Here is a 12,435-nt window from a genome sequence, read left to right as displayed (position 1 = left end):
AAAGTATTTTAAGTAGCTTGTAGTCTTAAAAGCATAGATGCTAAAAGTCATGTGTTAGCTGCATTAACCTGAGATCTGTGCCTTAGGAGGAAGGAACTCTTTATGTAGGAGAGAAAAAGAGGAGGACTTGCTTGTCTTTGGTATTTTCATAGACTCTCACAATTCAGTCGGTTATTAAAGGTCAGTTAGTACAGTTATACTTGGTCTTTGTTTTCACTGACCTAACTCTCCTTGACATTGTACGTTAAGTCACTTAGGTATGTATTGCTTCCAAAAGTGTTTCCTACTTCAGAATTATCTACCTTCCCTTCTCTACTATCAGAACATTGGTTTCTTAAATCCACCCAACGTTGTCCTGGTATTGACAAGGACAATTTTATTAAAGAGACTTATGGGGGAACTGGTGTCTTTAGGCTATTGTATTTTTGTATGAAGATATTTAAGACAGTTGAGTCCATACATGATGGAATTTTAGGTACTATAAAAAATTAAAGTGGGAGAAATTGCAGTCACTTGGGGAAAACCATCATGTAAACAGTATAGCCCTATCTGGGGGTTTGCCCCAATGGGCAGCTTCCCTAAACTACTATCTCTGCTTTGTATAGCATCTTCTATTTTTCTACCTTAAACTGTACAAATTCTTTAAAATATCCAAACTTTCCCTCTCTGTCTTTGAAAGTGGCAGCAAGGATTTGAGGGCTGTGGGAGGGGAGGAGAGGTAGGGATGAGGATATTGCTTTCATTATGTGTGCATGTGTTGTGTAGATTCCCAGAAACCAAACTGGCCCTGGTTTTCACTCTTGGCTACGCTAGAATCAGGTGGGCCCCATGTAAAAAAATACTGATGCTTGGGCCTCATCATGAATGAATCAAAATTTCCTGAGCAGCTTGGCAGAGGGGGAGTGGTAGAGTCTGGGCCGTAGTGATTTTCAAAAAGCTCTCTAGGGTTGAGAACGTGCAGAATTGTAACGTGCAGCCAGGGTTGAGAACCACAGAGTTAGAGCATATTTACTTGCATTTACACAAGAATTGTGGGGTGTGTGTGTGTGTGTACGTATTTATTTTAGTAATTATCAACTGTGATGATTATAAGAGTCTCTAATGCAAATGCTCAGTTTTGTAACCCTCACATCCAGTATATTTTTGGTTTGATACAGAGGGAACACAGTAATAATTTGTTGATTTAGGTTTATTTTTTGTTTTATAGAAGACTGTACCACTGATTTTTTAAATCTGTGAAATCCATTTAAATGGTACCTTCAAGAAAACCTCCATTGTGTAAAGTGATATCCATGTATAGAGAAATGACTAAGAATTACATGCGTGTCTCCATAATTAATGAATGCATTTCTAGTAATTGTTTATCATGACTCAGAAGCCTATTCTTTGACCTAAAAGTTTGTACGTGATGTAAAGCTTGTTCGTTCTATTGCATAACCTTTAAAAAAAATTTTTTTAACATTTATTTATTTTTGAGAGACAGAGCACAAGCAGGGGAGGGGGCAGAGAGAGGGGGAGACACAGAATCCGAAGCAGGCTCCAGGCTCCGAGCTGTCAGCACAGAGCCCGACGTGGGGCTCGAACTCACAAACTGTGAGATCATGACCTGAGCCGAAGTCAGACACTTAACCGACTGAGCCACCCAGGCGCCCCTCTATTACATAATCTTTTATATACTAATATGATATATAAAGTTAGGTTGGTTATATAATAAATCTTTTGATTCTGAAATAAGAATTCCAAATATCAGCATTATAATTCATAACTTACTCTAATAAAGTCTCTTTTTAAAACATACCAATACTGATAATTTTTTCTATATATGGTTGAAAAATTTCTTGCTTATTTAAATAACTAAGAGAATGATGTCTTGAAACAAACTTGTACTAGTGTTTTTATGTTCTTATGTTGTAATAGTAATCTGTGTATCAGTGCATATTTTGGTATAGACATTTTGAACATGTCAGAAATTCATCATGAAAGAAATAATTAAGTTTTCTTGGAAAAATCTAGGTAATAAAGCTGGAGAACAAAATGGAAAAAAGTGAATGTTCTTTTACTCAACTTTGTAAATTTTCTGACATAAATGTAAAAAATTTCATATTTGCCAGTAGTAAAGCAAAGTGATGAGGTTCATTGCTGTCTATTTTAGTTGAGCTGCTTCTGAAATGTAGTGAGGTAAACATATTTTTCCTTAGTAGCAAATGCCTGACTCAGGTTTTTAATGTCCTTCTTTGAGGAATATTTGGAAAAAGATACTTTGCATTCACTTGGTGATAGCGTCTTTGAAACCAAATGTTTATTTTTTCTCATTAAATTACTTTTATGGTAACAAATAAGGTTAGTCAAACATGTATAGTACATTTGGTTTGAAAAGTGTCAAAGTATAGCTATGTGTAATAGACAACAGTTTTTGCATTGGGATTATCATTATTATTATGTAGTGGGAACTGACATTTAGCAAGGTCATGTGTTTTGTCTAAGGTTACAAGATTGACCAGTGTAAGATTTAGAACTTAAGCCTGAAACAAAGGGATTTGTAGAGTTCTAAAGATAAAATTATTTACTAATTGTATAGATCATGTCCTTTAAAAAAGAAGAAACTTTGTTATTAGAAAATTTAAATTATTTTTTTAATGTTTATTTATTTTTGAGAGAGAGCACACACAGGCTGGAGAGGGGGAGATAAAGGGGGACAGGGTACTTGAAGCAGGCTCTGTGCTGACAGCAGAGAGCCTGATGTGGGACTTGAACTCCTGAACTGAGATCATTACCTGAGCTAAAGTTGGACGCTTAATTGAGCCATCCAGGCACTCCCTAGAATATTTTAAAATGACCAAGAAAGAAATATTAATAGACTTCAGTTAAAATACAAATGAATGGAAGTTGTATTTATTGTAGTCCATGGCAAAGAGGTGTTATTCCCATAATATTGTAGTCTTGGTCTTTCCTGTGCAATTAGAGTATATTAATCTGAAAATGTTAAAGGAGTTTGCTAAAACTAATTCTGAGGAAAGGACTTAAACTGTAGCAGAATTGCTTTAATTAAGCCTAGTAAGGATCTTCTAACATAAGTTATTAAGTATGTACATTTTTTTTTTTTTGAGGGAAGTTTTACATTTCTTAAATAGAAATTTTAAACATAGAGATGATTCACCAGTATCTTTAGTGGTAAGGATTTTATGTTGTTTATAATACTTGTATGAATGGATGGTGAAAGGTCAAACTGGCATTCTGCAGGCCATATTGGGTCTACGGATGTGTTTCTTTGGCTTGGTTTTAAAAAATAGTAACATTTAAAAATTGGGAGATAGCACATAAGGTAGTTTTCTGGCTTCTTTTAAAACATTGAAAAATCCACATCAGGCTGTAATAGTCCTAAATGGCAGTAAGTGGCTAAAGCCATGTGGAAGCTCTTCCTTTTAGCTGAGACACATCCTTTTATTTCACCACCACCTCTTCCTTTTCTCTCTTACACGTGGCTGGCTTTAGTTTACCTGTCTACCCCCAGTGACGCTGAGTTTGCAATCCCTGTTATAAGTATGGGACCTTTCGAAAGTCTCTTGGGCATCCAGGGCTTTTGCTTTTATACAAAATATGAATATAGCTACACCAGAATAATTTCTAAAAGTGATGCAATGGGTTGATTTAAAAAGCTGTGGTTATCATCAATCTTTTAGATTAGATGAAGACTTCATAAGAGCAACTGGATGGCACCAATACTATGAGGATTACAGTGAAAGCAACATAGTACTTAATTTTATGATTAAGTACATAATAATTAAATATATTAAGTGTTATAGTATCTCCCAGCCCATAGCAATAATAATTCTCTATCCTGGGCACTACTACAGAAGAATAGTATTCCTCGTAGGATTTTATGGGGTATTGCCATGAATTCAGATAGTAAAAGAACCAACACAAAATGAATTGTCACGTGAGAATTTGAAGACTTGGATTTTTCTTACCCAGAGTAGAAAGGTCTACTTGCAGAAATGACTATTTACTAATTTAAGATTGGAAGCTTGAGAGTTTTCCAATAATCTTTGAGTTAGTAGAGCATCCAAAGGGCTATAGGCAGCCTGGTAGTGCTCCCATGATAGGAGCTCCTATGCTCCTTATCTTCCCTGGAGATTTTTTTTTTTTTTCTTAAAAGAGCAATAACCCATTAGGCAATATTTAATTTGGGGGTTCTTGGGTTCATTTAATTTGGAAGATGAACCAAAACCTTGAAATATTTTGAATGGAGTCTTCTGGGAGATACTACTGTGGCCACAGATAAAAGTGATGTCATTTAAAAAAAGTATGTGGTTATTCAAGTTCCCAAAAAGGAGGTTTAAACTTTTTGTCAGCATATTTGCTATATCATATAGATGGTGATAAATAGTGGGAGGTTTTGTTTTGTTTTTGTTTTTGTTTTTGTTTTTGTTTTTGATGTGTCTTATTTTAGACTGGTATTCTGTTAACTTTCTTGAATACATTGTATTAATGGGCTTTCCTTGTATTTCCTCACTGCCTTAGTTATGAAAATATCATAACCTACTTGCTTACAGTTTGGGCTTTAAACAAAGCAAGCACAAAATTTATATTAGTTAAATATTCATTTCTCCTAATTGCTTGATTTGTGGCAGAGAAACGGGACTGATAAAACTAAGGAATAATTCACTTTTCTGTAGTAAATGTTGATGGTGAGATGTAGAATTCATCTTCAGAGAGGCCGTTCCTTTAGTTTCAGAGAATTAACTCCAGCTTGCCCCATGTTTTGTTTCCCACTGAGTGTCTTAGAGATGTGAAGGAAAACTGGTGTGTCTGATTAGCCTAGGGCAGGATTATGAGGAGGATCAAGATTGTTTTTAGGGACTGTTTATCTTTTTACACTTTGTTCCACATTCAATTTTCTCTGGCTGGCTGTGAGCTCAGACTGATTGGGCTCAAGAGATTATTTATTCCTGGATCCTTTTTCATTTACAAGGACATTTTATTTTTTTATTTTATTTTTTTAAGATTTGATTTTTAAGTAATCTCTATACTCAATGTGGGGCTCAAACTAAAAATCCTGAGATCAAGAGTTGCATGGTCCACTGACTGAGACAGCCAGACACCCCTACAAGGACATTTTCAAGACAGCAGTGATACATTTATGGTATTGGAATTTCAGATATTCTGATTCTTTAGAGGGTTTGTGGTGGTGGAATAGTTGTGGTGGAGAACACACGTATTTTTTGCTCTTCAGATCACATGCACATCTGTCAACTTTAGTCTCAGAGCTAGTTGTGGAGGCAGTTTAGGGACTGTCAAATGTTAAAAAAATTAAGAATATCTTTAAAAGATTCTCTTGAAACCTTAATCTTTGAATTCTTGCTTATATAAGTCTTTACCATTTTGTATAGAATATGCAAATATTTGGCTTATAATTACAAATATACAAGCCAAAAAATAAGTTAGCATTTAAAATGGATAGGAAGTTATGCTTGTATAAGGGAAGGTCTTCCAAGTGATGTAAGGCAATGATGACTCCCCAGAAGAGGCAAAAACTTCAAAATTGCATGAATAATTATTAGAGGCTATTTTTAGGACATGTGATTCAGTAAGTTTTGGGTTTTGTTTTTCTTGGAGTATTTCTGAAACTTTGTGTTTGCCATTTTGGTCTAACACTGCAGGTCATTATGTTTACAAAATCACTTTGTTTATCTCTTCTGTTCTTAATAGCTATTTTCCTAAAGCTTAGAAGTTACTAGCTAAGGGCACTTGGGTGGCTCACTCGGTTAAGCATCTGATCTTGATTTTGGCTCAGGTCGAGATTTCACTGTTTGTGAGTTCAAGCCCCACATCTGGCTCTGCACTGGCAGTGCAGAGCCTGCGTGGGATTCTCTCTCTCTCTCTCTCTCTCTCTCTCTGCTCCTCCCACACTCTGCACTCTCTCTCTCTCTCTCTCCCTCCTCTCTGAAAATAAGTAAATAAACTTAAGAAAAAGAAAAGTTACTAGCTAAACGTTGAATATAAATATTAAACATTTAAAAGTAATTTCAATGAATAACTTAAACTTTTAAGTAAATTTTATTTTTAAGTTTAATATGCCAATTATTATTTTGAGAAAATAAAATGTAATAGATTTACCTCTCTAAAGGGAAGAAATGTAAATAATACAAAAATTAGTAAAAATATGAGTATTACATTTATTTATTTTCCTTTCAGTTTCAGTTGAACACTATAGAACCTCTTATTTTATTTCTTAAATAGTTTTGGAATTTTTGCATCTTGGGGAGAGTGTGGGGTTGTGGGGATAATACTGGTTTTGGAGTAAGGTTGACCTGAATTACTAGTTGGTGAATTTGATAAGGCTTTTTAACTTTTCAGTCTGTGTCCTCATCTATTTACCTATCTCATGTGGTAAATAAAGCAATATTAATAAAGTGCTTAGCACAGTGTCTAACACATGGTAGTCACTTAAAAGTCCCTCCTTGCTTATATGCAAATCAACATGTTTGATGGTTTGTGGAGAAAACTGAGTGTGGCCTCATGTAAGTGGAGATGCAGTAATTAAGGGGCTTGATTAATTAGGTATTTAAATGCCAAGCCAAGGAAGTTGTATTTGGAAAATAGCCAATAATTAGTTTTAAATACAAGAAATATTTATTGGGTATGAGTGAAATGACTCTAACTCAGAAATAATGAAATCCATGACTTTTGAGGACCAAGATGACTACAGTGTTCAGGATAAATACGAGAGGGAAGAGGGTGAAAGAAGACAAGCAAGAAGACTGCTGTAGTAATGTCTGCGTGAGGTGATGTGCTTTTGCACTGATCAATAGAAATGGAAAGAAAAAAAAAAGAGGAAGTGATGGAGCCAAGGGATGTGTAGGAAATGTTAACAAGTGTCTATGAGTAGGTGGATTGATAGAGTGAGTGGGCATGGGGTGTGGAAAATGCCAATGTCCCAGAAAAAAACAACATAATTCTAGATTGGCTTGATGATTTGGGATGAAAAATTTAATCCTGGTTCAAGGTAAGAAATCTGAGTATTTCATAAATCTTTCTGTGCTAACATTTTCTTCTGGATATGGTTAATAAGTGAGTTCATGATATTGACTGCATTTGTTTTTTAAATTTTTTTTTAGCTATGAATTTGTGAAATATCTTAGACAGCATATATATAACACTTTGGGGTCCATGATTGAAGAAGAAATGGAAAAATGGATGTCTAATCAGAATCAGGATGAAGAATCTGGCTATGACACAGTTGTACAGCATGTTACTAAAAGAACCCAGGAATCTAAAGAGTGAGTATGTTCACAATAATACTTGAAAGCAATTTTCTCTCAGCAGGGCATTTTGAAAGCACCCCTAACCCATGTCCTTCATAGCAGCTAGGATGATGCTTTAAAACAATCAGTCAGATCCTGCCACTTGAGTCCACTCAGCATTCTGTGAAGGCTTCTCATCTCATTCAAAGTAAAATTCAGAGTGTAGACCAGAAGCCCCAAACATGAGCCTTCTGTTCCCTCTCCTTCCTCATTTCTTACCATATTCCCTCTCACACTGCTCCAGCCACCCTGGTCTTGTTCTTTCTCAAATAGCTAAGCAAAGCCCTCCCTTAGGGGGATGGTTTACATTAGCGCTTAGTCTTAGTGTTGTATATTCTGTGGAATTGTACAAATTTATAACGACATGTATCCACAATTATAGGATTACGCACAGTAATTTCACCGCCCTAAAATCCTCTATGCTCTGCCTCTTCATTCTTCCCCCTCCAAATCCCTGGCAACCACTGATCCTTTTATTGTCTGCGCAGTTTTGCCTTTTCCAGAATATAATATAGTTGGAAACACATATTATTTTTCTTTCAGATTGGCTTCTTTTGCTTAATAATATGCATTTAAGTTTCCTCCATGTCTTTTCATGGCTTGATAGCTTATTCATATCTAGCACTAAGTAATACTCCATTGTCTGGATGTATCAGACACCTTGGTTGCTTCCAGATTTTGGCAATTATGAATACAGCTACAATAAACATTGTGTGCAGGTTTTTGTGTGGGCATATGTTTTCAACTCCTTTGGTAAATACCAAGGAACATGATTGTTGGTCATGTGGTAAGTATGTATAGTTTTGTAAGAAACTATAAAATTGTCTTCCGGGGCGCCTGGGTGGCTCAGTCGGTTAAGCGTCCGACTTCAGCTCAGGTCACGATCTCACGGTCCGTGAGTTCGAGCCCCACGTCGGGCTCTGGGCTGATGGCTCAGAGCCTGGAGCCTGCTTCCGATTCTGTGTCTCCCTCTCTCTCTCTGACCCTCCCCCCATTCATGCTCTGTCTCTCTCTGTCTCAAAAATAAATAAACGTTAAAAAAAAGTTAAAAAAAAATAAACTTAAAAAAAAAAATTAAAAAAAAAAAATTGTCTTCCAAAGCGGTTGTACCCTTTTGTATTCCCCCAACGTTGTATGAGGTTTCTTGTTGCTTTACTTACTCACCAGCATTTGATATCCATGATCCAGATTTTGGGTGTTATAATAGTAGTTATCTAATAGTAGTGTAGTAATATCTCGTTGTTTTAGTTTGTGTTTCCCTGATGACATAAGATGTGGAGTATCTTTTCATATACTTATTTTGTCATCTATATATCTTCTTTGGTGAAATGTCTGTTAAGATCTTTGGCCCATTTTTTAATCAGATTGTTATCTTATTGTTGAGTTTTAAGAGGTGTGTGTGTGTGTGTGTGTGTGTGTGTACTTTAGATAATAGTCCTTTATCAGTAAGTTGTTTGCAAGTATTTCCTCCAAGTCTGTAGCTTGTCTTTGCATTATCTTGACAGTGTCTTTTGCAGAGCAGATATTAATTTTCATTTTAATTAAGTATAGCTTATCAGTTACCTATTTCATGGGTCATGCCTTTGGTGTCATGTCTAAAATGCCATCACCAAACCTAGGGTCATTGAGACTTCCTTCTATGTTATCTTCTAAGAACTTCATAGTTTTGTGTTTTACATTTAAGTCTGTGATCCATTATGAGTTAATTTTTATGAAGGGTGTAAGGCACATGTCTAGATTGATTTTTTGGTGTGTGGGTGTCCAGTTGTTCCAGCACCATTTGTTAAAAAGACTATTTTTGTTTTATTTTATTGCTTTTGCTCCTTTGTCAATGATCAGTTGATTATATTTAAGGGTACTTCTGGGCTCTTACTCTGTTCCACAGATTTACTTATCTTTTCTTTTGTGAATACTGCACTGTATGATTACTTAGGTTTATAGTTTCAAAGTCAAGTCTTGAAGTTGAGTAGTGTTAGTTCTCCATCTTCATTCTTCTCCTTCAGTATTGTGCTAGCTATTCTGTTTTTTTCTTTTTTTGCCTCTTTGTATAAGCTTTAGAATCAGTTTGTTTATATTCACTAAATAACTTCCTGGGATTTTGATTGGGATTGCATTGGATTTATAGATGAAGTTGAGAAGAATTTACATCCTGACAATATTGTATTGTCCTAATCTATGAACATGGACTATTTCTCAGTTTATTTAGTTCTTCTTTGATTTCTTTCAATTGAAACTTACAGTTTTATTTATACTGATCTTATATATATTTTGTTGGGTTTATACGGAAGTGTTTCATTTTTGGGGTACTAATGTAAATAGTATGTTTTAAATTCCCAATTCTACTTGTTCATTGATGGTATACAGAGAAGTGATTGATTTTTGCATATTAAATTTGTATCCTGCAACTTTGCTATAATTGTTTGATTCTAGGAATTTTATTGTCAGTTTTTTCAGGTTTTCTGCATAGATGATCATGGCATCTACAAACACTGTTTTATTTCTTCCTTTCCAATCTTGCTTCCTTTTTACTTTTCTTGTCTTATTTCATTAGCTAGGACTTCCCATAGGATGTTGAAAAGCAGTGGTGGGAGGGAATATCCTTGGCTTGTTTCTAATTCTCCTTTACTTTTTTAAGGTCTCAGTTCCATGTCTCCTTAGCAGAGAGGCCTTCCCTGATCTCTCTATATAAAACAATGGCCTTTCCCTTTTTACTTTTTCTCTTTCTTACCTTGCTTTTTTTTCTTCTTTACTTTTCGTCACTGATTAATATGGGATAATATATGTATTTGCTTATTTTATGCTCATTTTCATTGTCTCCCCACTAGAATGTAAACTCTCAAAAAGTAGATAATTTTATTTTTTCTATTTCTGTGTCCATAATGCCTTGAAAATGCCCAGCAAATGTTAGGTATATAATAGGTACTTGTTGGATGAATTAATGATATTGTTTCTTGCCATTATAATCAATTTTATGTTATTGATGTTTGACATAATTCTGACTTTAGCAGTAAATTATTTTTTGTTTTCCCTTATTATATATCACATGCATTTAATAAGTAACTACTGTATGTTAGGTTTTAAATCTTGGGGCTATACTGTTAAATAAGATGCCTCCTACCCCCAAATAATCCATAGTGTTTTTAGGAGTCTAACATTAGACTGAAAAATAAATTTGAAATAGGTAATTTCAATACAGGATGGTAAGTGCCATGATATATGCAAAAGATCACATGGAAATATGGAGGAAGAGGATGTTAGTTAGAATATACTAAACAGTTATCACAAATAGACACCAAAATGCAGTGGCTCAAAGAAAGCACTTTTTTTTCCTCTTATATAACAGTTTAGAAGTACATGAATGCAGCAAAGGTAGGTGGATTTTCTGAATGACTTTATCCAGGGACCCCAGGTTCTTTCTATTCTATTGTTCCATCATATCTGGGATAGGAGCTAGTCAACTTTTTCTGTAAAAGGCTGTATAATAAATATTTTAGGCTTTGCAAGCTGTTGTAGTAATAATACAACCATAGACACTATGTAAATAAGAGTGTGTGTATGTTCTAATAAAACTTGACAAAAACAAGTGGTAGGTTAGTTTAGGTCCAGAATATGTATTTTACCAATCTCTGTTCTTGAATATTGCCTTCATCTGCATAGTTGGAGCAGCCACACTAACTCCACAACAGGATTTCAGCCTGGACAAGAGAAGGGAGGGTAGAAAGCAAGATTCTTTATTTACTCACTTTCTACTGGCTAAAACATGGTCATGTGCCCAACCTACCTATAACAGAGACTGGGAAGTTTAATACCTAACTGATGACCATGTGCCCACAGTGAAAACTTGAGGAGTTTTAAACTAATACTACGTGGAAGAGGGGGAGGACGGATACTAGAGACAAACCCTTGAATAAGGGGTCATGCAGCATGGCTGGATAGTAGTCATGGAAAAACTAAAAAAAGTACGTTAGTCACTTATGAGCTCAGTTTTTGTTAAATCAATTTTAACTCCATAAAACTTTAAGATATCAGTGCTAGAAAATACCTTGGAAATTATTTGTTCTAAGGTCCTTAATTTACAGGCCCAGAGAGGCAAATTCAGTGATTTGCTTAGAGAGGTACAGTTGTTTGATATTGGAGGCCAGTGTAGAGCTTGTCTTTCTCTCACTTCCCTTTTAGGACCACTTTTTGGTATATGTTGCCCTGTAAGAATTCATACATATTTTTTTCTAGTTTTTTTTTTTTTTTTTTTTCTAGTTACTTGTGTTATTGACTCCCTGCTAATCTATTATAGATTCCTCAGGGTAGGATTTGTGTGGTATATACATGTCTGACCTTCAGCCCTAATGCTCTCCATGTGTATTGTTCCTTGCTTGCCTGCCTTTCTGGTCTGACAGAGAATGAGAACCATATAGTTTCTGTTCGATTTGGTGTTTTAAAAACCATGCCTTTTCGGGTGCCTGGGTGGCTCACTTGATTAAGAGCCCAACTCTTGATTTCAGCTCAGGTCATGATCTCGTGGTTTGTGAGTTCGAGTCCTGATTCAGCCACTGAGCTGACAGTAAAGAGCCTGCTTGGGATTCTGTCTCTCTCTCACTCTGCTCCACTCCCATTCCCAAACATGCTCGCTCTCTCTCTCTCTCTCTTTCTCTTTCTCTTTCTCTGTCTCAAAATAAATAAACTTTAAAAAACAAAACCAAAAACAACCCCCCCCCCCAAAGAAATGGCTTTTTGACTAAAAAGGTCGTGAGGCTCAAAGTTGGCCAGGTGAATGGAAACCTTAAATGGAAGCCAAATGGTTACCAAAGACATTAAGGAGGCACTCTGGGTTCTTGAGAAGGGGGCAGCATGACAAAATGTCTAACTCTCAAAGTACAATTTAATATAGAGTAGTAACTGGGATGATATAAAGGCATTAGGGAGGCACTCTGGGTTCTTGAGTAGTGGGTAGAATGACAAAATGCCTAACTCTTACTCAAAGTGCAATTTAATACAGAACAGTCACTGAGATGAAAGATGGTTTAGGGTTTCCTTCTCATATGTAAGCTCAGCTACTTGGATATTCCACATTGTAGTGTTTCAGTCCTTGGCATATGATTGACAATTTGAAGGTCTGTTTTTTTTCTTTACCCCT

General features: G+C 35.5%; 1 protein-coding gene across 2 annotated transcripts in view; it reads left to right on the top strand.

Moving 5' to 3' along the window:
* TBC1D32 (TBC1 domain family member 32) overlaps window positions 1-12,435 on the top strand; it is a 200,708-nt gene that overhangs the window by 2,656 nt on the left and 185,617 nt on the right. For both annotated transcript variants that reach the window (XM_060616533.3, XM_078447256.2), the window contains exon 3: window positions 7,119-7,280. In XM_060616533.3, coding sequence (XP_060472516.3) covers window positions 7,119-7,280 — 162 coding nt within the window. The remainder of the gene's footprint in view (window positions 1-7,118; window positions 7,281-12,435) is intronic.

Source organism: Panthera onca, chromosome B2 (assembly GCF_046562875.1).
Source record: "Panthera onca isolate mPanOnc1 chromosome B2, mPanOnc1 haplotype 2, whole genome shotgun sequence".
Taxonomy (NCBI): domain Eukaryota; kingdom Metazoa; phylum Chordata; class Mammalia; order Carnivora; family Felidae; genus Panthera; species Panthera onca.
Note: the sequence above shows the minus strand (reverse complement) of the source record. Positions and strands in the feature narration are given on the sequence as shown.